Source organism: Erythrolamprus reginae, chromosome 1 (genome assembly GCF_031021105.1).
Source record: "Erythrolamprus reginae isolate rEryReg1 chromosome 1, rEryReg1.hap1, whole genome shotgun sequence".
Classification (NCBI taxonomy): domain Eukaryota; kingdom Metazoa; phylum Chordata; class Lepidosauria; order Squamata; family Dipsadidae; genus Erythrolamprus; species Erythrolamprus reginae.
Window position 1 is genome coordinate 1,534,124 of NC_091950.1, and position 21,942 is coordinate 1,556,065.

The 21,942-nt window shown below is 42.6% G+C and overlaps 1 protein-coding gene across 1 annotated transcript; it reads right to left on the bottom strand.

The window, feature by feature from the left end:
• Positions 1 to 5,706: 5,706 nt before the first annotated feature.
• LOC139158167 (vomeronasal type-2 receptor 26-like) lies at positions 5,707 to 18,438 on the bottom strand. The gene is made up of 4 exons (XM_070735584.1): positions 18,151 to 18,438; positions 14,684 to 14,761; positions 7,152 to 7,281; positions 5,707 to 6,611 (listed from the first exon to the last, which is right to left on the bottom strand). The coding sequence occupies exons 1-4, from the start codon at positions 18,436 to 18,438 to the stop codon at positions 5,707 to 5,709; spliced, it is 1,401 nt and encodes a 466-aa protein (XP_070591685.1).
• Positions 18,439 to 21,942: the final 3,504 nt, after the last annotated feature.

Below are 21,942 nucleotides of genomic sequence, written 5' to 3' on the forward strand. Positions count from 1 at the left end.
TTCGTGAATTGGAGTTCCCACAGAGAAAGAAGAACAAGAGATAATTCCAACTGAGGTAAAGAGACAGAACCTTTAAAGTGCTGGTCTGTGGATATGTCCAGCACTAAGAAGATGACAACAATGACAGCGGCAAAGAGACAGAGTTGGTCAACGATAACGGCCATTACCAAAAAGCCTGGGAGGACAGAGCTTATACCCAGGATTCAGACGTTGTCCTATTTTACATCCTTTGAACTCACTTTTTAGATCAGATGTTATCTATATGAACTTGGCTGAATTAATTAATTAATTGACCAGTTGGAATTTTTTTAAACCTATATTTTTATAATTATATATATTTTAATACTAGTTTTATATTAATTAATTTTTAATTAAATTATTGTGAGGATTTTAAGGATGTATGAATGGCAAGGGTGGAATGGTGGGAATGGTATATATGAATGGAATGAGGGGGGTCAAGGTTGGAAGATTGGGGTGGGAGGGCTGCTATATATGAAATTAATGAGTGGGGTGGATGGGACGATAGGTATATGAACAATGTGAATAGTGTGAATGCCGAACTTAGCCTACCTGGCAATGGAAGGACAGGAGGGAGGGGGGCACCTATCTCTGGGGGGGGCAGAGGGCCGGAATATTCCGGTTTTGCTGGGGAGAGGTAGATATGGCGGGAGTCACAGGGCTAGCCGTTCTGGAGGAAGAAGGGATCGATGCTTAAAAGCGATCCCCTGTTCCGGTCCCGTGAGCTCATCCCGGGGTACTGGTGACGAGTGTAATCCAGGCCCTGGGCTCAAGCTGCTGCTGCTCAATGCCAGATCGGTAGTAAATAAAGCTCTCCTCAACCGGGATTTAATCCTGGATGAGGAGGCCGATCTGGCATGTGTGACTGAAACCTGGCTGGGCCCCGAGGGAGGAGTTCCTCTCTCGGAATTATGCCCAGCCGGGTTTCAGATATGGCATCAGCCTCGACCCCAGGGAAAGGGGGGAGGTGTGGCTATTATAGCCAGGGGGAACCTTCGCCTGCGTAGACTTGTTGCCCCTAAGATTGCGGGTTGTGAGTCACTCCTTTTGAAGTTGGATTCAGGGGTTCAGATGGGCTTGTTACTCATGAACCTGCTTCCCAGCTACGTGTCTACAGCCCTGCCTGTGCTGCTCGAGGAGGTGGCTGGGTTGGCGGTGGAGTTCCCCAGACTTATTGTCCTGGGGGACTTCAATCTGCCGTCATTCGGCGGTTCCTCTGGACTTATGTGCTTAAGTAGGCAAAAATGCCAAATTCAATCAGAACATATGACTGACTGAGCAATGATCAACAACAATGACAACAGCAACAACAATAATAATCCAATAGTTGTACCAATAATAATAAGAGCCCTTGGAGCTATACCCAAAACGTTGCCTGAATAGATGGAAATTTTGAACTTATCAGACCTAAATATTCTGATTTTGCGAAAAACCATGTTACTCAGAATTGCCTATATACTCAGATGTTACAGACCCTTGTGACACACTGCTTGTAACCTGTCTCTGCTCAGAATACTCGCCATTAACAATAACTCTCTGATGTCTATGCTTCAGCCAGCTTGAAATCCACTGAACTATCCAGGGATTAAGTCCAATCTTCACTAATTTATCTATCAGCTCTTTATGTAGAACCGTATCAAAGCCTTTGCTTAAGTCCAAATAGGCAATATCCACGGCACCATCTTGATCCAACACCTTTGGGACATAGTCAAAGAAATCAATGAGATTAGTCTGACATGATTTGCCTTCAGTAAAGCCATGCTGATTTGGGTCCAATAAGTTATTGTTTTTTAGATGCTGATTTATCCTCTTTTTGAGTAGAGTCTCCATCATTTTAACTATAACTGATGTCAACCTAACTGGCTTGTAGTTACCAGCTTCATCTCTACTGCCCTTCTTGTGGATAGGCACAACACTGGCCATTCTCCAATCCTCAGGAACATCTCCTGTTGACAGGGATTGGTTAAACAAATCAGTCAGGGGGGTAGCAATGACAGATCTGAGTTTTTTAAGAACTCTGGGGTGGATGCCATCTGGACCCATTGCCTTATTTATCTTTAATCGTTCAAGTTCTTCTAAGACATCGGCTTCTAAGATCACTGGAGCTGAATTCGTACAGCTGGAAGCAATGCTATATCCCTCTATAGTATTATATTTTATTTATTTATTTATTTATTTATTTATTTATTTATTAGTTGGACTTGTATGCCGCCCCTCTCCGAAGGTGTCTTTTGAGAAAACTGAACAGAAGTAGCTATTGAAATGGTCAGCGATCTCCTTATTCCCATCAATGCATGTATTATTCCCGGTACTAAGCTTTGTGATGCTGCAGTTTTTCTTCTTCCTATCACTAATATATCTGAAGAAGGTTTTATTCCCCTTGTTCACAGATTTGGCAATTTCTTCTTCTTTTGAGGCTTTAGCAGCATATATTATCTGTTTCGCCTCCTTCTGTCTCATTTTATACACCTCTCTATCAGCTATACTTCCAGACTCTTTATACCTTCTATAGGCAGCCTTTTTTCCCCAGATGTTACTGCTCTTCTTCAATATCCTGCATTGTGTTGTCTCCCACGGCTGGTGTTGGCGCAGGCATTGCAGCGGGGCCGACTTCGCACCACCACTGGCGTGACACCAGGCCAGTTTGCCTGGCGGGTATTTACTGACCCCCAACCAGGCCCCCGGTAGCATCCCCTATGTCCGCCCCCTTCAGGGAGGATCAGGCTCGGTTCGGTAGAACCGAGACCCCCAGATGGTGGGGATTTGGGGCTACCCTCAGAGAAGTGAGGGCAGCCCCATGATTCCGTGGCCATTGACCCCACCCCCATGCTTCCCCGCCTTTCACCCCATCTCAGAACACAATACAAAGTGTTGGTTATGACCTATAAAGCCCTATATGACATTGGACTACTTATGAAACCGTCTTCTGCCTCATACATCCCAACTGCCAGTCAGATCCCACAGAATCGGCCACCTCCAGGTCCTATCAGCCAGACAATGTCATCTGGCGGGGCCTAGGGAAAGAGCCTTCTCTGTGGTGACCCTGACCCTATGGAACAAACTCCCCCCAGAGGTCTGTACTGCCCCCGCTTTCCCTGCCTTCCATAAAGTTTTAAAGATCCACCTGTGCTGGCAGTCTTGAGTCCATTTACGCTCAGTCCTACTGCTTCAGTGACCCCATCCAGCCATCTCATTCTTTGTCACCCTCTTCTTCCTCTCTTCTTCTTCCGATACACATCTTTTAGTGTTGTGTAGCAATGGTCTAAAGTTTTTTTGCCTCCAGTGGGACAATCTAGGAGGGCTTTTTCCCAGGTTCGTCTGTTGCACCAGTTGTGGCCCTATCTGGACCAGGAGTCACTGCTCGCAGTCACTCATGCCCTCATCATCTCAAGGTTCGACTACTGTAATGCTCTCTACATGGGGCTACCTTTGAAGAGTGTTCAGAAACTTCAGATTGTGCAGAATGTGACCACGAGAGCAATCATGGGTTTCCCTAGGTATGCCCATGTCACACTCCGCAGTCTGCATTGGTTGCCGATCAGTTTCTGGTCAAAATTCAAAGTGTTGTTTATGACCTATAAAGCCCTTCATGGCACCGGACCAGAATATCTCCGGGACCGCCTTCTGCCGCATGAATCCCAGCTACCAATTAGGTCCCACAGAGTTGGCCTTCTCCAGGTCCCATTGACTAAACAATGTCGTCTGGCGAGGTCCAGGGGAAGCGCCTTCTCTGTGGTGGCCCCGACCCTCTAGAACCAACTCCCTCTGGAAATTAGAACTACCCCCACCCTTCTTGCCTTTCGCAAACTCCTAAAAACCCACATTTGCCGTCAGGCATGAGGAAATTGATTCCCCCGGGCCATTTCATTTTATGTATGGTTTGTTTGGGATGCATGACTATGTTTTTATAATAAGGGTTTTAAACTGTCCTTTTTAACCATTAGATTTGTACTATGTATTGTTGTTGTAAGCCGCTCAGAGTCTCCAGAGAGGGGCGGCATCCAAATCTAATAAATAATAATAAAAAAAAATGACATGCTGAAAGCATTTTGATAGCTCTTTCTTTAAGTTTGCCTTGTTTGAATCTCCCAAAAGAATGGCCAGTGAATTGGGCTATTTGGCTACATCTTCCATAATTTGGTCAGCTAGAGTTTGTAATTGCCTCTTATGCACACAGACACACAAACACACATGTATACAGCTGATGAGAGCTAAATAGCTTGAAATAGCTATACTAGCCTCTCTTTATTTTCATTATCAGCAAAAATATATTACACACACACACACACACACACACACAAGCCTGGTATATGCATGCTATTGTCATCAATCTCCTCATTCAGCCAGGATTCAATGAAGCACACGGCAGATGCTTTGTCAAAATCAGAATTGCTCCTGTTTAAAGGGAGTATTTCATCCGTCTTATTAGCAAGTGAACATAAATTGGTAAGAAAGAGTGAAGGGAGCGGAGTTTATTAAATTCCCTTATTCCTTAGTCTATTTAAAATTCCAGTCCTTTTACCTCTTCATCTTTGCTGTCTGCATTTGCTTTTATTGATCTATAGTTCCATAGAATTAGCTTCCTCCTGTGTTAGAATCACCCCCATATTTGTAAAGACAGGTGGGGGTGAGGTTATAGAAACATTCTGAAAGAAACATTCCTTACTTCTTAGCAAATGATCTTAATTTAATTTAATTTATGTGACTTATATGCTGCCCAATTCCATGGGACTCGAGGTGGCTTAAAACAATATAATAAAACAATAATACATTAGAAGTCAAATAAGAACAATAAAAAGAGTAAAAATCCCATTTTGATCCCATTTTACTGCCTTTAACTTTTTTTATGGGGTTTAGTTTTAGATAATGTTTCAGTTTTAGATAATGTTCAAATTCTGTTTTATCCCTTTGTATCTATTTATTGTTGTAAGCTGCCCTGAGTCCTTTGGGATTGGGTGGTATAGAAATTGAATTAATAATAATAATAATAATAATAATAATAATAATAATAATAATAATAATAATAATAATAATAATAATAATAATAATAATAATAATTTAACTCATCAGTAAAAAAACCCAGAACTGCATTATAAACTTTTATACATATACATGTCAAGCAAATTGTAATTTGGCCATGACTGGGTGTTACTCTCATGGCCCCCAGGCCTGCTGCCAAAGCCAGGTCTTCAAGGCCTTTTGGAAGGCCAATAGGGTGGGAGCAATATGGATAGTTGGTTTCAATGAGCCAGGGCCACCACAGAGAAGGCCCTCCCCTGAGGGCGTGCCAACCTGCACTGTTAGTCGACAGGACACGGAGAAGGCCAACCGTGTGGGATCTGATTGGTCTCTGGGAGGTATGTGGCAGGAGACGGTCCAGTAGGTAGACTTGTGAGTATGAAATGCATAAAGAATCTCAGAGAATAATAAAAAATAAAGAAACCATTTGAGAGCATTTCACCGAGGCAGCCTTCATCGGCACCATCTTAATAAAAGGGAAAGGCCATTGCTGATTGATTTTATTGTATTGGGTTTTTAGTTGTCATTTTAATTGATTAGATTTGTTGCTGCATTGTTTAGAGTATTTGATAAGGTATCATTTAATGGACAAGTTCATCTTTCTCCCTCAACACTTTTCCTCAAAGTTTCCTCAAAGGAAAACTAAAATGTTTCCCAAGTTTGCATCAGTTAGAGATGTTTGTTTCTTATCATATTTTCCCTACAGTTAAGATGGGGCCTTAATAGGATGATATAACATTTTGGGGGAAAGATGCAAGCCAAGAGACCAGCCCCTGAGGCCAGGATGGAGAAGATCTCCACGGCCACCATGGACTTCCCTTTGGTGCTCTGGTAGGTGGGAAGGAACGAGATCCAAACACTGCAAAAGACCAGCATGCTAAAAGTAATGAACTTGGCTTCATTAAAGCTGTCAGGCAATTTCCTAGCCAAAAAAGCGATCATGAAACTGACGAGGGCCAGAACAGTCAGATAGGCAAGGACAGCATAAAACATTAAAGCCGAACCTTCATTACATTCCAAGATGGCCTCTCCTACCAAGGAGTGGAAGTCCATGTTGGGAAATGGGGGAGAGGTTATTAGCCAGATGGAACAAAGAACAGCTTGGACTAGAGGACAGGCTATGATAATGGAATTAGTCAGTGGTTTTCCTAAGAGTTTCCTTGCCCTGTTCCCTGGCTTGGTGGCCATGAAGGCCAGAACCACCATGACAGTTTTTGCCAAGACAGAGGAAACTGCAAGGGCAAAGAGAATGGCAAAGGCAGTTTGTTGGAAGATACAGTTGTGCTTCCTGTGTTGACCAATGAAGAGGAAGGAGCAGAGGAAGCACAGCAGAAGGGAGACCAGGAGGATGTAGGTGAGATCTCGGTTGTTGGCCTTGACAATTGGTGTATCATGATGCTTAAGGAAAATGACCAGGACTGCAGATGTGATCACCGAGAGAGATAGCGCTAGAGATGCTAAAGAGGATCCCAGGGGGTCTTGATAGGAAAGGAAGTGGAGTCTTTTGGCAATGCAGTGGTCCTTCTCCTTGTTGGGATATTGATCTTCTGGGCAGGGGTCACAGTGAGTTGCATCTGAAATCAAGAGTCAGTGTGCATTTTATGGTGAATCAACAAGGGCAAATCATCCATCCATATTGTCAACTCTAGGAATAGGTTAGCCAGAAAAATAGATCTGTTCTCTTGCTCAACTTCTCTGTTTTGGACTTCAAATCCACTCATTCAACCCTTTTTTTGTAGGGAAGGGTTAGCAGACATAGATAGATGGATCTGTTCTGTTTCCAACAGGTCCATGAATTTCCTGGGAGAGTGAACTTTCTGATAGAAGACACAGATCCTTAATGAAAATTAAAGTTCGAATCTCACATCCCATTCTTTCCCAAAAAGATTGAGAGCTGGTTTTCTTGATGGGCTATAAAAGTAGGAGTAGAAAGCCTAGTATATAACCTAAGAATAATTCCCTTCAACTAATACATGTTAAATTGTGGAGGAACAAGAAAATGGCCTATGGTGTAGTACAATTTAAATGTAAGCAGCCTACCAAAACTGAATCCAAAATTAATATTTTTCCACTGAATGACTTCCTGGAAGATCAGTATTTGAGCTCTGACCTACCTGTCTGATGAGAAATGGTCCCTTTTGGACAAGGGTCACATTGGTAGCAGCAGACCTGCTCGCCCTCTGGAACTTTTCTCCTCTCTCCTGCCTGGCACCTCTTCAGGCCACACCTGGCAAAAGGCACCTTCTAAAAGATGAAAGAGAAATATTTGAGATATTTGAAGTATAATCTATACTTCATTTCTCTCTTTCTAAATTTACGGGACTGCCTCCAACCTCTTACCTCATTGTGGCGAGTAAGGGCCTTCTTCAGGTCCCATCTGCCAAGAAATGTCAGTTGGTGGGACCTCTGGGAAGAGCCTTCTGTATGGCGGCTCCGAACCTATGGAATCAACTGCCTACCGGTTTTAGAAACATAGAAACTTAGAAGATTGGCGGCAGAAAAAGATCTCCTGGTCCATCTAGTCTGCCCATCTAGTCTGGGCCAGCTCCTGCCCCAAAGCCAACCACAACATACTATTTCCTGTATTTTATCTTAGGATGGATCTATGTTTATCCCAGGCATTTTTAGACCTGGCCGTTAAGACCTGACTTTTCCAGCAGGCCTGGAATTAGATTGTGTGTATGGTTCTTTTTTTGGATTTTATTTCATTGTTATTATATTACTGGTTTTATTGTGTATTTTGATTATATATTAGTACTATTATATTTATCCTATTTGTTAGCTGCTCCGAGTCCGTTTTGGAATGAGCGGCATATAAATACAATATATAAGGGTGTGGCTAGCTGATGAGGCCAGAACAAGGCCGAAATGGTGCCATCCTAGTCTCCCTTAATTTTAAAAATTCAGCAAAAAAACATGTCATACCTGTACTCGTGAAAATCTATGAAAACACACACACACACACACACGTATATATATATATATATATATATATATATATGTTTTCGTAGATTTTCACGGGTACAGGTATGACGGTCTTGGTATATTCGGGTTTCTTCCCGTGTAGGATTTGGAAATTTCTGGCGACGTTTCGATGAGGTCTCACTCATCATCTTCAGGCTGGTGTTTCTGTCCTTGTTCTCAGGCGAACAATGCGAGACCTTAGCTGCCTTCCTTCTATAAATACTGGTGGCTGGGTGTGGTTTGATGGCTCAGCAATTGCCTGCTGTGTAGAAACTTCCTGGTGAGTCAGAGGGGTAACAATTGGGGTCGTTGTTGTAGCTGAGGTATGCTGATTAGTTAATGGTTGTAGATTAGGCGTGATGTCCTGGGTAGTTAGAACTTGCAGGCTGCTAGATTGCTTTATAATGTGTGTCCTGAGTCTGGTTTCTGTGGCTGGGATATGTTTGAGGGCTGGTTTCCAGATGTCTGGTAAGCGAGAGGTATCATCCCGCTTGTTCATATTTTGGGGATGTTTTTCTATCTCGATGGCTTCCATGATTATTCTTTTGCTGTAGTGTTCTGTTTTGGAAATTGATTTGGTACTGTCAAAATCAATTTCATGTCCTGTGGTTTTGAAGTGTTGGAAAAGGGAGGAGGTTTTTTCTTTTTTCTTTAATGCATTCTTATGTTCTGCAACACGTGCATTTATTCTCCTGTTTGTTTGTCCAATATATGTGGCTGGGCAGTTTTTACACGGTATTTGATAAACTCCCTGGTTTTCAAGTTGGATATTGTCTTTCGGGTTTCTTAAGATGTTGGCTATTTTTTTATCTGTACCAAAGGCTGTCTTGATGTTGTGTCTGCGGAGAATTTTACTGATTTTATCTGTGGTGCCCTTGATATAAGGGAGGAGGGCGATGCCATTGTCCTGTTCTGTGTCTTGGTTCTTGGGGGGTGTCTCTTTTTGGATTAAGTTGTTGATTGCCTCTCTTTGGAATCCATTGGAAATTAATACATTTGTGAGACTGTGTAATTCAGGTTCCAGGTGGTCTTTGTCGGCTAGGCGTTTGGTTCTGGAAATGAGGGTCTTGGCTACGGAATTGATCTGTGCGGGGTGGTGGTGGGATTTTGCGTTCAAGTAGCGGTTGGTGTGTGTCTTCTTCTGGTAGACGGTGTGTCCTAGGGAGCCATCGGGTTTTTTGTAGATTAGGACATCCAGGAAGGGAAGTTTGTTGTTGGTTTCTATTTCCATGGTGAATTGTATTTTGGGGTGTAGGCTGTTGAGATGTGTGAGAAAGCTGTCCAGTTTTTCTTTCCCATGTGGCCAAATTACGAAGGTGTCATCTACATATCTAAGCCAGAGTTTGGGTTTGTATTCAGATTTGTCCAAGGCATTAGTTTCAAAATATTCCATGTATAAGTTTGCGATAACGGGTGACAGAGGTGATCCCATGGGGGCTCCTTCTATCTGTTTGTATCTTTGTCCATTGTGGATGAAGTATGTATTCATCAGGCAGTGGTTGGTCAGATCTAAGATGTGCTTCGGGGGGTTGTATTTGTTTTGGATGGCTGTCAGGGCTTCTTTGATAGGCACTTGGGTGAAGACCCCAACGACCCCAATTGTTACCCCTCTGACTCACCAGGAAGTTTCTACACAGCAGGCAATTGCTGAGCCATCAAACCACACCCAGCCACCAGTATTTATAGAAGGAAGGCAGCTAAGGTCTCGCATTGTTCGCCTGAGAACAAGGACAGAAACACCAGCCTGAAGATGATGAGTGAGACCTCATCGAAACGTCGCCAGAAATTTCCAAATCCTACACGGGAAGAAACCCGAATATACCAAGACCGTCATACCTGTACCCGTGAAAATCTACGAAAACAAATATCTTACCTCTACGGGGAGGATACTTTCTTGCTGACCAGGACCTACGAGAAACTCGAGGTCCAAAGAGCTACCATCCTATGTGACCTCAAATTTCTACGCAACTGCCGAGACAGAAACCTGATCCCCAAATGCTGCCAACTAAAATTCCATTCTAAAACTCCATCCACTGAACGGATCCTGAAAAGAACTGAATTAGCCCTAATCAGAAACGAACTCCACAGAAAAAGATTCCTACTAGACCAAACCAACAAAGACCTACTCAGTCTTCACCTCAAACTCAGCAACAGAATCCACCCAATACTCTGGGACAAATCCAAACAACTAGCCCTCTGGAGAGCTGAAACAGAAACCTCCCTCAATACAGACATACACACCAGGAAGCTCCATAATTTGGAAAAACACCAGAAGCCAAAACCTTTTCCACAGCAACTCATGAAGAATACAGTACATAATATATCAGACAGGACCCTCACCACAGCAGAAACCAACGTCCTCTCCAAAGGATTCAACTTTGCAGTCGCCCCCAAACGCATCCCCACTGAAAACATCATATGCGGAGTTGAAGCCACCCTAACCAAAATCAACCAAGATGAAGCCAACAAAATCAGACTCGAAGTCACCAATGTCCTCTGCTCCAGCATTCCACCCAGAAGCAACTTACATAAAGATGAACAAAAAGCACTCACCAACTTGAGGAAAGACAATAACATAATCATCCTCCCAGCAGACAAAGGCAATGCCACTGTGGTGATGAACACATCTGACTACCAAGACAAGCTATCCAACCTACTCCAAGACCCCGCCTACAAACCTCTAAGCACAGATCCTACCACCTACCTGGAAAAAACCACCAAATCCAAAATAAAAGCTTCTCCCATCAGTCAAGAAATCCAGCAAAGAATCATCCCCAGAGAAAAATCATCCAGATGCCCCAAGCTCTATGGCCTCCCCAAGATACACAAAGAAGGAACACCGCTCAGACCCATAGTCAGCTCCATAGGCTCACCCCTACAGAATCTTGCCAAATTTCTCGCCAAACAACTCCAGCCCTATGCAGAATCCATCATGTCTCATGTACAAAACTCATTCCACTTCATAGAAATCATAAAGGAACAAAACCTACAACCCAGTGACCTTCTCGTAAGCTTTGATGTCATATCTCTCTTCACCCAAGTGCCTATCAAAGAAGCCCTGACAGCCATCCAAAACAAATACAACCCCCCGAAGCACATCTTAGATCTGACCAACCACTGCCTGATGAATACATACTTCATCCACAATGGACAAAGATACAAACAGATAGAAGGAGCCCCCATGGGATCACCTCTGTCACCCGTTATCGCAAACTTATACATGGAATATTTTGAAACTAATGCCTTGGACAAATCTGAATACAAACCCAAACTCTGGCTTAGATATGTAGATGACACCTTCGTAATTTGGCCACATGGGAAAGAAAAACTGGACAGCTTTCTCACACATCTCAACAGCCTACACCCCAAAATACAATTCACCATGGAAATAGAAACCAACAACAAACTTCCCTTCCTGGATGTCCTAATCTACAAAAAACCCGATGGCTCCCTAGGACACACCGTCTACCAGAAGAAGACACACACCAACCGCTACTTGAACGCAAAATCCCACCACCACCCCGCACAGATCAATTCCGTAGCCAAGACCCTCATTTCCAGAACCAAACGCCTAGCCGACAAAGACCACCTGGAACCTGAATTACACAGTCTCACAAATGTATTAATTTCCAATGGATTCCAAAGAGAGGCAATCAACAACTTAATCCAAAAAGAGACACCCCCCAAGAACCAAGACACAGAACAGGACAATGGCATCGCCCTCCTCCCTTATATCAAGGGCACCACAGATAAAATCAGTAAAATTCTCCGCAGACACAACATCAAGACAGCCTTTGGTACAGATAAAAAAATAGCCAACATCTTAAGAAACCCGAAAGACAATATCCAACTTGAAAACCAGGGAGTTTATCAAATACCGTGTAAAAACTGCCCAGCCACATATATTGGACAAACAAACAGGAGAATAAATGCACGTGTTGCAGAACATAAGAATGCATTAAAGAAAAAAGAAAAAACCTCCTCCCTTTTCCAACACTTCAAAACCACAGGACATGAAATTGATTTTGACAGTACCAAATCAATTTCCAAAACAGAACACTACAGCAAAAGAATAATCATGGAAGCCATCGAGATAGAAAAACATCCCCAAAATATGAACAAGCGGGATGATACCTCTCGCTTACCAGACATCTGGAAACCAGCCCTCAAACATATCCCAGCCACAGAAACCAGACTCAGGACACACATTATAAAGCAATCTAGCAGCCTGCAAGTTCTAACTACCCAGGACATCACGCCTAATCTACAACCATTAACTAATCAGCATACCTCAGCTACAACAACGACCCCAATTGTTACCCCTCTGACTCACCAGGAAGTTTCTACACAGCAGGCAATTGCTGAGCCATCAAACCACACCCAGCCACCAGTATTTATAGAAGGAAGGCAGCTAAGGTCTCGCATTGTTCGCCTGAGAACAAGGACAGAAACACCAGCCTGAAGATGATGAGTGAGACCTCATCGAAACGTCGCCAGAAATTTCCAAATCCTACACGGGAAGAAACCCGAATATACCAAGACCGTCATATATATATATATATATATATATATATATATATATATATATGTCACATGTTTAAGCTGAATTTGAAAATTAAGGGAGACTAGGATAGATCTATTTTGGCCTTATTTTGGCCTCATCAGCTAGCCATACCCACTGGGACTTGAACCTGCAACCTTTGCCTTGTAAGGCAGAGAATTATCCTCTAGGCTACAGTATCCAATCCCTTCAGCTCTGTACCAGGGAAGGGTTATATATATATATATATATATATATATATATATATATATATATATATATATATATATATATATATATATATATATCAAATGTTTTTTTAGCTGGAATTTTAAAATTAAGGGAGATAGGATGGTCCCATTTCGGCCTTGTTCTGGCCTCATCAGCTAGCCACACCCTTCCTTACTGGGATTCGATCTGGTGGACTCTGCCTTATAAGGCAGAGAATTAGCAGTTGAGCTATCAGACCTGATCCCTTCCAGCTCTGTACCAGGGAGGGGCTATATGGGGTTTTTTTTATGTCGGATCACCCTGGTATATTGAAGGAACGTCACAGCTCCTTTTTGCCTCTAGGCCCAACCCAGGACCATTTCAAGGCAGTTAATTTATTTATAGCCAACAACTATATTCTGTATGTGTCAAATGTTTTTTTAGCTGGAATTTTAAAATTAAGGGAGACTAGGATGGTCCCATTTCGGCCTTGTTCTGGCCTCATCAGCTAGCCACACCCTTCCTTACTAATTAGTATGCTGATTAGTTAATGGTTGTAAATTAGGCGTGATATCCTGAGTAGTTGAAGCTTGCAGGCTACTTGATTGTTTTGCAATGTGTGTTCTGAGTCTGATTTCAGTTTCTATGGCTGGGATACGTAGAAACTGAAATCAGACTCAAAACACACATTGAAAAACAATCAAGTAGCCTGCAAGCTCCAACTACTCAGGATATCACGCCTAATCCACAACCATTAACCAATCAGTATACCTCAGCTACATCAACGACCCCAGATTTTACCCCACTGACTCACCAGGAAGTTTCTACACAGCAGGCAATTGCTGAGCCATCAAACCACACCCAGCCACCAGTATTTATAGAAGGAAGGCAGCTCAGATCTCGCTGTGTTCGCCCTAGAACAAGGACAGAAGCACCAGCCTGAAGATGACGAGTGGGACCTCATCGAAACGTCGCCAGAAATTTCCAAATCCTACATGTGAAGAAACCCGATTATACCAAGACCATCATACCTGTACCCATGAAAATCTATGAAAACATATATATCGAATATATCGAAAACATATATATATCGAAGCAGATCGAATCCCATTAAGGAAGGGTGTGGCTAGCTGATGAGTCCAGAACAAGGCCGAAATGGTACCATCCTAGTCTCCCTTAATTTTAAAATTTCAGCTAAAAACATTTGATACATACAGAATATAGTTGTCGGCTATGAATAAATTAACTGCCTTGAAATGGTCCTGGGTTGGGCCCAGAGGCAAAAAGGAGCTGTGATGTTCCTTCAATATACCAGGGTGATCCAACATAAAAAACATATAGACCCTCACTGTTACAGAGCTGGAGGGATCAGGTCTGGTGGCTCATCTGTTAATTCTCTACCTTACAAGGCAGAAGCTGCCAGATCGAATCCCCATAAGGAAGGGTGTGGCTAGCTGATGAGGCCAGAACAAGGCCGAATAAACAAACACACACACACACACACACACACACACACACATAATAATTTTCTATTTCCATGTTTAGAATGTCTTCATAAGAAATGGTTTACCAGGGACAACCAGAAACCAGAATAAGATTCAGGCCAATGGCAATCCCAACCCACCAGTGAACAATGAAGATTGGAACTGAAACTCAAAATGAAGGAAGGTTTGTGACATTAAAAAAAGCTGCAGCTTTTTTTAAAACCAGGAATTGTGAGGATCCAACTGAATGGGAACTGCAAGAGGTCTCCCCCACCCTACCCTGATCTTGGATTTCAAATCTCAAATATGTTAAACTTGAATGCAGTTTTTTTCATCAAATTCCTGAAATATTTTCTCATCCAATAGAGTCGTTTTCCAGATCGATGTCCCGCCCCTCTAAGGGAAAACGAAGACTTTCCTGAATTGATGAGATTTCCTTTCAACTCACCTTTGTGGCCCAGATGATTGCATTGGAGGTCATGGTGAAATGGTGGCCCGGGGAAGCCCTGGGATCTATTTGCCCAACCTTCACAGGGACAAAAGATTGATTGGGGAGAAAAAGCCAATTAAGAAGATCATAACGCGCAGACAGCAATGCTTTTTCTGAGAAGGAGACTTCCTCTCCAGCACTGGTGTTGAACTGGACCTGCCTCAGATAGGGGAGAATCTGAAAGAGACCTACAGGAATCAGAGTCATTGCCAGGAAGCCAAAATCAAAATGCGATGGCCATCATCCTGAGAGGTGGCATCTCACTAGCTAGAGGATTTCCCTTGCTGCAGGTCTGAGCACTGAAGAGTAGCATCAATTATTTAACTCCATTCCCCAAAAGACAAGACATTATCTTGATCATTGGACATTTGTATTGTTTGCTTCTTCAATTTAAACCTGCCTGGGATGAACATAGATCCATCCTAAGATAAAATACAGGAAATAGTATAAGGGCAGACTAGATGGACCAGGAGGTCTTTTTCTGCCCTCAATCTTTGTTTCCATGTTTCCATGTTTCCATGTTTCCATGTTTCCATGTTTCCATGTTTCCATGTTTCCATGTTTCCATGTTTCCATGTTTCCATGTTTCCATGTTTCCATGTTTCCATGTTTCCATGTTTCCATGTTTCCATGTTTCCATGTTTCCATGTTTCCATGTTTCCATGTTTCTAGTAAAAACCCCTGTTGGAGCATTCACAATTTCTAGATGAAAGCTGCCCACTGATTAATTGTTCTAATTGTCAGGAAATTTATCCTTAGTTACAGGTTGCTTCTCTCCTTGATTAGATTTTACCAGTGGTGGACTCCCTACCGGTGTGGCTAATTGTGTGCAGCTCCATGGCTCTGGTGTTCGAATGTGGGATCAAGCGCAATTTTGCTTCCCGCACCTGTGCACGTAGCAAGGTCTCATATGCAGCTGCATGTGCATGTGTGTTTCAGTGAGGTTTTTTTGCTTCCCCGCATGTGGAACAATACACAAGCACACAACAGATACAAACTCAAAGGGAACCACTCCAAACTTGACTGTAGAAAATACAACTTTAACAACCTAGTGGTTAATGCCTGGAATTCACTACCTGACTTTGTGGTTTATCACCAAACCCCACAAAACTTTACCCTTAGACTGTCCACTGTTGACCTCACCTGATTCCTAAGAGATCAGTAAGGGACGTGCATAAGTGCACCAGCCTTCCTTCCGTCTCTATCCTAATGTTTCCTCTTATCAGTACCCACATCATGTATATAAACAATGTTATGTCTATGTATATTACCAATACAGAATATTTATTTAAATAATAAATAAATTGTCATCTTGCTCTGGGCTGAAATCTCCTTCAGGGAATGGTCAACCCTGACTCTTAGGCAACCACTGAAGACCTTTCAGGAAATTATGGGAAAATCTTTCCTCTGTGGATCTTATGGACAACTGGTTTGGTTGACTTCTTATTTCTCCTTCTACTGTATATAATCAGTAATTCAATAAATGCATATGGGAAGTTTCCTCTCTAAGGATCTGCAGACTGGATAAGAAGTCACAGAAATTACCTGCCATGGCTGGACATTTGAGACCCTCTTTTCAAGAATTCTTGACCCATACATTGAATGCAATGAATGTGCCACAGCAAAAATGGCATTGTAGATATTGTAGCTTTCACCTTCCATGCTTGTTTCAAAAACGTAAGAAGGCAGAGTCTGTAAATTCTCCTTTCCTGTACATGGTTTTTCCCCCTTTGGAAGGATCCTGCCTGGTTTGTCCATCATGCAGCCAAATAACCTCTCCCAACATGGAGGGAGAAAGACATCCCCTTGTGGCTCCAGGGGGTCTAAAGACAGGAGGAAATGACTGAATTCTGAGACCTCCCCAGTGTGGAGCCTAAAATGTAGAGACCCATGGAAGGGTCTTACTAATTTCAAGATGTCTTCATTCCCCAACACACTGAGTTTCCAATGGGAAGTTAAGACCCAAACTTTCCAGAATGATGTCTTTCTCAAATGTTCATGGATACCCATTGCCATCTGTACATTTGTAATACTTTGGGGGTCTGCAAATAGAACAATCACTTCAGCTTTTGCCCAAGTGTCCATCATATGAAATAATTTCAGCATTGTAGTATGAAGAAGAAAATCCGATTTCAATATTTCAGTGAAAGCCAAACAGATCTCCTTCTCCTTCAGCATTGGCACCAGAGATGAAATGAAACGTTCACCATTGTCATTTTCAGGGGCTACGAGCCCAACCCAGTTCCACTGGAAGTACAGGAGCAGCTGCACAAAACCCACATACTCAGAAAATTCCTTGGGGTTCATCTGAAAGAAGGAAGGATAAACTCTTCTGCCTCCTTGGGTTAACTCAAAGCCAACGCCTAGCTGCAGAAAGTAAGATTATTGATAGAGTAAGATTTTATGGTGATTTTAGGAGTCACTGTGACATGGGTTATTGCCATACCTGTTAGGCTGGCTCACTTTGAGTGGCAAGCTTAATTTTATTTGTTTGTTTGTTTGTTTGTTTGTTCGTTGATTCATTCATTCATTCATTCATTCACTCACTCACTCACTCACTCACTCATTCATTCATTCACTCAATCACTCATTCATTCATTCACTCACTCACTCACTTGTTCGTTCGTTCGTTCATTCATTCGCTCATTCATTCATTCATTCATTTATTCATTCATTGAGTTGGAAAGGACCTTGCAGGCCATCTAGTCCAACCTCCTGCTGGTGCAGGAGACCCTACAATAACAGTCCATTCTTTTCTTGAAAGTCTCTAGTGTTGGAGCATTCACTATCTTTGCAGGCAACCCATTCCACTGGTTGATCACTCTCACAGTCAGAAAGTTCCTCCTTATTTCCAGGTTGAATCTCCCCTTGATCAGCTTCCACCCATTGCACCTTGTCTGGCTCTCTGGTGCCCTGGAAAATAATGTGTTCCCCTCCTCGATGTGGCAGAATCTCAAGTATTGGTAGATTGCTATCATATCCCCCACTTTACCTCCTCTTTGCCCAAATCCTGCAACCTTCCCTCGTATGTTTTAGTTTCTAGTCCCTTTATCATTCTGGTTGCTCTCTTCTGCACTTTTTCTAGAGTATCAATGTAAATTTATACGGGAACAATTCATCAACTGGATACAGAGAACAGACTGCACAGAAAGGATGGTTACACTTTTATGAAGAATAGATTAGGAAGGAATTCTTCTTGGAAAGTATATCATTTCAGAATTATCTCATTACCTATCACTTTTGGGTTCAATAAAAACATTTCTCAACACATAAAATATAAAAAATCAAATTCAACTATAGTGCAGATTCTCTAGATCAGAAACTGCTCATTTGCCTCCCAAAACACATGAGCTTCTCCTCTTGGGCTTCTGTCTGGGCTTCTGTTGATTGTCTACCTCATATTGTCTCCAGTAGAGCCCCCTCACCTGTGGGACCTTGAAGATGCTGAAGATGGAGGCCATCTGCCTTGAGGATTTGGGGTTGAGACCCCCAGTAACAGAGAGCAAAGGGTCCTTTGGGTCACATTTATAGCCTGGAACCATTCGGCCTTGTCTGGAGAGCAAGGAGCGATTGATAATGGAAATTGTCATCCCAGTCTGATAATTGCTATAGATTTGGAAGCCAAGAGTGATGTTGGGAAGGAGAACCAGATCCCTGTTGACCTCTCTGACTGCAAACACCAAGGCCACGAACTGCTGGTAGTTCTTGGGCATGACTCTACAGGAAGAAAATTATTGGGGAAATTTTAAGCTAAGTTTGTGTGGGCTGATGGAGTTTATCCTGCTATTTCCCCCCCAATTTTTTTCCTTTGTAATTTGAATTTGAATATTTTATTTAGCCAGGTGTGATTAGACACACAAGGAATTTGTCTCCAGTACAGAAGCTCTTAGTACACATTTTATGGAACACAGATAACAACAATAACAACCATAATAGTAAAAAATTGCCATCAGTCAATTGCCTAAATTACCATCAATTGCCCAAAATGTGGGTTTACTGGGGACAGCTTCCATCCTGTGACGATATCTGTAACATCATCAAACCTCCACATCTACCTGTCCCAGGTCCTTGGAAAGGATGCAATAGGTCCCTTGGGTTCCATTTGTTGGGGGTTCAAGGGAAAGGGAGGGTTTTGCCTTCTCTTTCTGCTCAAGATCCCCATGTGAACCACTGTGGGCCACAGATGGGCTTTGGCCTGATTCAGCATGTCTCCTCTTATGTGCTTAGGTAGGCAAAAATGCCAAATTCAGTCTGAACATATGACTGACTGAGCAATGATCAACAACAATGACAACAGCAGCAGCAATAATAATCCAATACTTGTACCAATAATAATAAGAGCCCTTGGAGCAATACTCCAAATGTTGCCTAGATAGATGGAAATTTTGAACTTATCAGACCTAAATGTTCTGATTTTGCAAAAAACCACGTTACTCAGAATTGCCTATATACTCAGATGTTACCTTAACAGCTCTTAGTCCTTGATTCATACTTGAACTGTTAGGTTTTTACTAGTCCCAGACTGAGAATTGAACTGAAGATTAAATCTTAAATACTACTACTAACCCATGAGCTTTAGGGAGTGCCCCATTGTCCTAGTATTGTGTGATAGAGAAAATATTTTTCTCTATCCACCTTTTCTATCCCATGCATGATTTTATACACTTCGATCAAGTCATCCCTTAAACGCCATCTTTCAAGGTCTGCAGATATCTTCTCAGCCCTCCTGAACTGCACAATATTTTATATATTGATTTTATATATTTTATATATTGATTTTATATATTTTATATATTGGTTTTATATATTTCTTTTTTAATATTAGATTTGCTGCACTATAATATTATTTTTATCATTGTTGTGAGCCGCCCCGAGTCTTGGAGATCTAATAAATCGAATTAAATTGAATTGAATTGAATATACAGGTCTTCTATGGAAGGCAGGCAACTGTTCCTTCTGCAGTCTTGTTGCAGGAAGTGTCAAGTATCATGGTTATTGTACTTTTTTGGTTAAAGACATTTCTTAAGTAATATTTGATGGTGAAAAGAGAAAATCCCATTTATCCATATCACAGACCATTTGATAACTCTTCATCATTCCTCCCTCCTTCACTTTGCTCCAGTGATGGTAATCCTTCCCAATTGCTTTTCTTCCACCCTAATTCATTTCTTTCCCTCTTGAAGCAGCTTCTTCAGGCCTGGAAACCATGGTTGAGCACAGGACTATAGTAGGGTGACAGCATAGGCTTAATGAAGGCCCTTATTTATGAGCGATCCTGATTTCAAATCTGTGGAGTTTATTCCAACTCTTCCACACTATAAATACGTTGACTCCATCTTGGAGTTTTCCACCATATTGTAAATCAACTTCATCACTTGTAGAATTTCTAAAATTCAATGGGCTTTGGGCTTTCCTCATTTTTTTGGAAGGTCTATAATCTTCTGGAAAGAACTAGCCGATTTTATGAGTTCAGTTCTCTACTGAGAAAAGCACAGAGATCTAAACTGTGCCAGGACATTGCAAACATCACTGGAATTAGTATTTCTGACAGGAATCCCTGAACACAAAGCAAATCAATTATTTGTATATACCAAGAAACTTACAAAACATTGCCTTCAAGCAGAAATGGTTTTCTCCTGTAGGATTGGGTATCGAATGCATGTATGGTTCCTATGGGAAAATTCCCACCAATAATGAAATCACCAGGCCTGTGAAAGTCTCTCATATTCTGCAAAGTGTTTGTCAACGCACATCCCGAGGTTGGAGGCAGGAGCCAGAAGAGCAGCAGGAGGAGGAGGGGGAGGGAAAGAGGCAGCCCAGCCATTCTTCTCACCTTCCCTCCTAGATCAGAAATCCATGCTTGTGAAGAAGATGAGTTGGTAGGTAGCACCTGAAATATCACCAGAACTTTGGAGAGAGACTGGGCCACTTGGATGCCTCCAGTACAAATGTATGTCAACCCTGCTTCCACTTGCCTCAGTTTGGGCTGTGACCAAGGAGGAAAATAAGCCCAGCCGAGTCTCCCCAATCTCAGGAGTTCACTCTTTGCAAGACAAGTCAAGGTGACATGGCCTCCCCCACTGGGAGAAGTTACCATCAAAACAGGTTTTATCTCTGAAGGTTTGTGTGTGTGTGTAGAAATCCATGGGGGATACTTTAGAAATTACAGATCTTTTGATAATTGTATGAAAAAAGCAATTGTTCTATTTACTGAGCAATAGCTGCTCTTCATACAGCAGATGGAGAAAAATGAGTTTGGGTCTCTTGTTAATTCACAGATCAGATGCAGTTGAGAGTCAAGGTGAAGATGGGTAGTTGAGTTATGTGAGACTGAGCATGTGCACACAAGATGGACATGTTTGGCCTGTTCCATAGTTTAACAGATTTAACAGAGTTGGAAGGGACCTTGCAGGTCATCCAATCCAACCCACTGCCCAAGCAGGAAACCCGACATCTGCCTCTACCTAGGATGAAACTCACAGCCTCCTGATTGTGGCGTCTTCCTCGATCCCCAGCTGACTTTAGAACATCATCTTTCGGCTGTGGTGAGGAGGGCATTTGCCCAGCTTTGCCTAGTGCACCAGTTGCGGCCCTATTTGGACAGGAAGTCCCTGCTCACAGTCACACATGCCCTCATCACCTCGAGGTTCGACTACTGCAATGCTCTCTACCTGGGGCTACCTCTGAAGTGTGTTCAGAAACTTTAGATCATGAAGAATGTGGCTGCATGAGCCATGATACGTCCCAGATACGCCCGTGTTTCATCAACACTCCGCGGCCTGCATTGGTTGCCAATTAGTTTCCAAACACAGTTCAAAGTGTTGGTGAGGACCTATAAAGCCCTACATGGCATCGGACCAGAATACATACGGGACTGCCTTCTGCTGTATAAATCCCAGTGGCCGGTTAGGTCCCACAGAGTTGGCCTTCTTCAGGTCCCATTAACCAAACAATGTTGTCTGGCGGGGCCTAGGGGAAGAGCCTTCTCTGTGGCAGCCCGAGCCCTCTGGAATCAGCTCCCTCCGGAGATTCGAACTGCTCACACCCTCCTCGCCTTTCGCAAGAGCCTGAAGACCTATCTATGTCGTCAGGCATGGGGCAACTAATGTATCCCCTTCTCTGACCATTAAAGTTATGAGTAGGTATGATTGTGTTGTATCCGGAGGTGGGGTTTCGAGGACATCTATGTTTTTTCGATGCTGCAATTTCGCTGAGGC

What these genes read in the sequence shown, in the direction of transcription:
- LOC139158167 (XM_070735584.1), bottom strand. Translation starts at nt 18,438, where the DNA reads ATGCCCAAGAACTACCAGCAGTTCGTGGCCTTGGTGTTTGCAGTCAGA. An exon ending in CAATCATCTGGGCCACAAAG is followed by an intron (nt 7,282 to 14,683) that starts GTGAGTTGAAAG and finishes TTCATCTTTTAG; the next exon opens with AAGGTGCCTTTTGCCAGGTG. An exon ending in GACCATTTCTCATCAGACAG is followed by an intron (nt 6,612 to 7,151) that starts GTAGGTCAGAGC and finishes TCTTGATTTCAG; the next exon opens with ATGCAACTCACTGTGACCCC.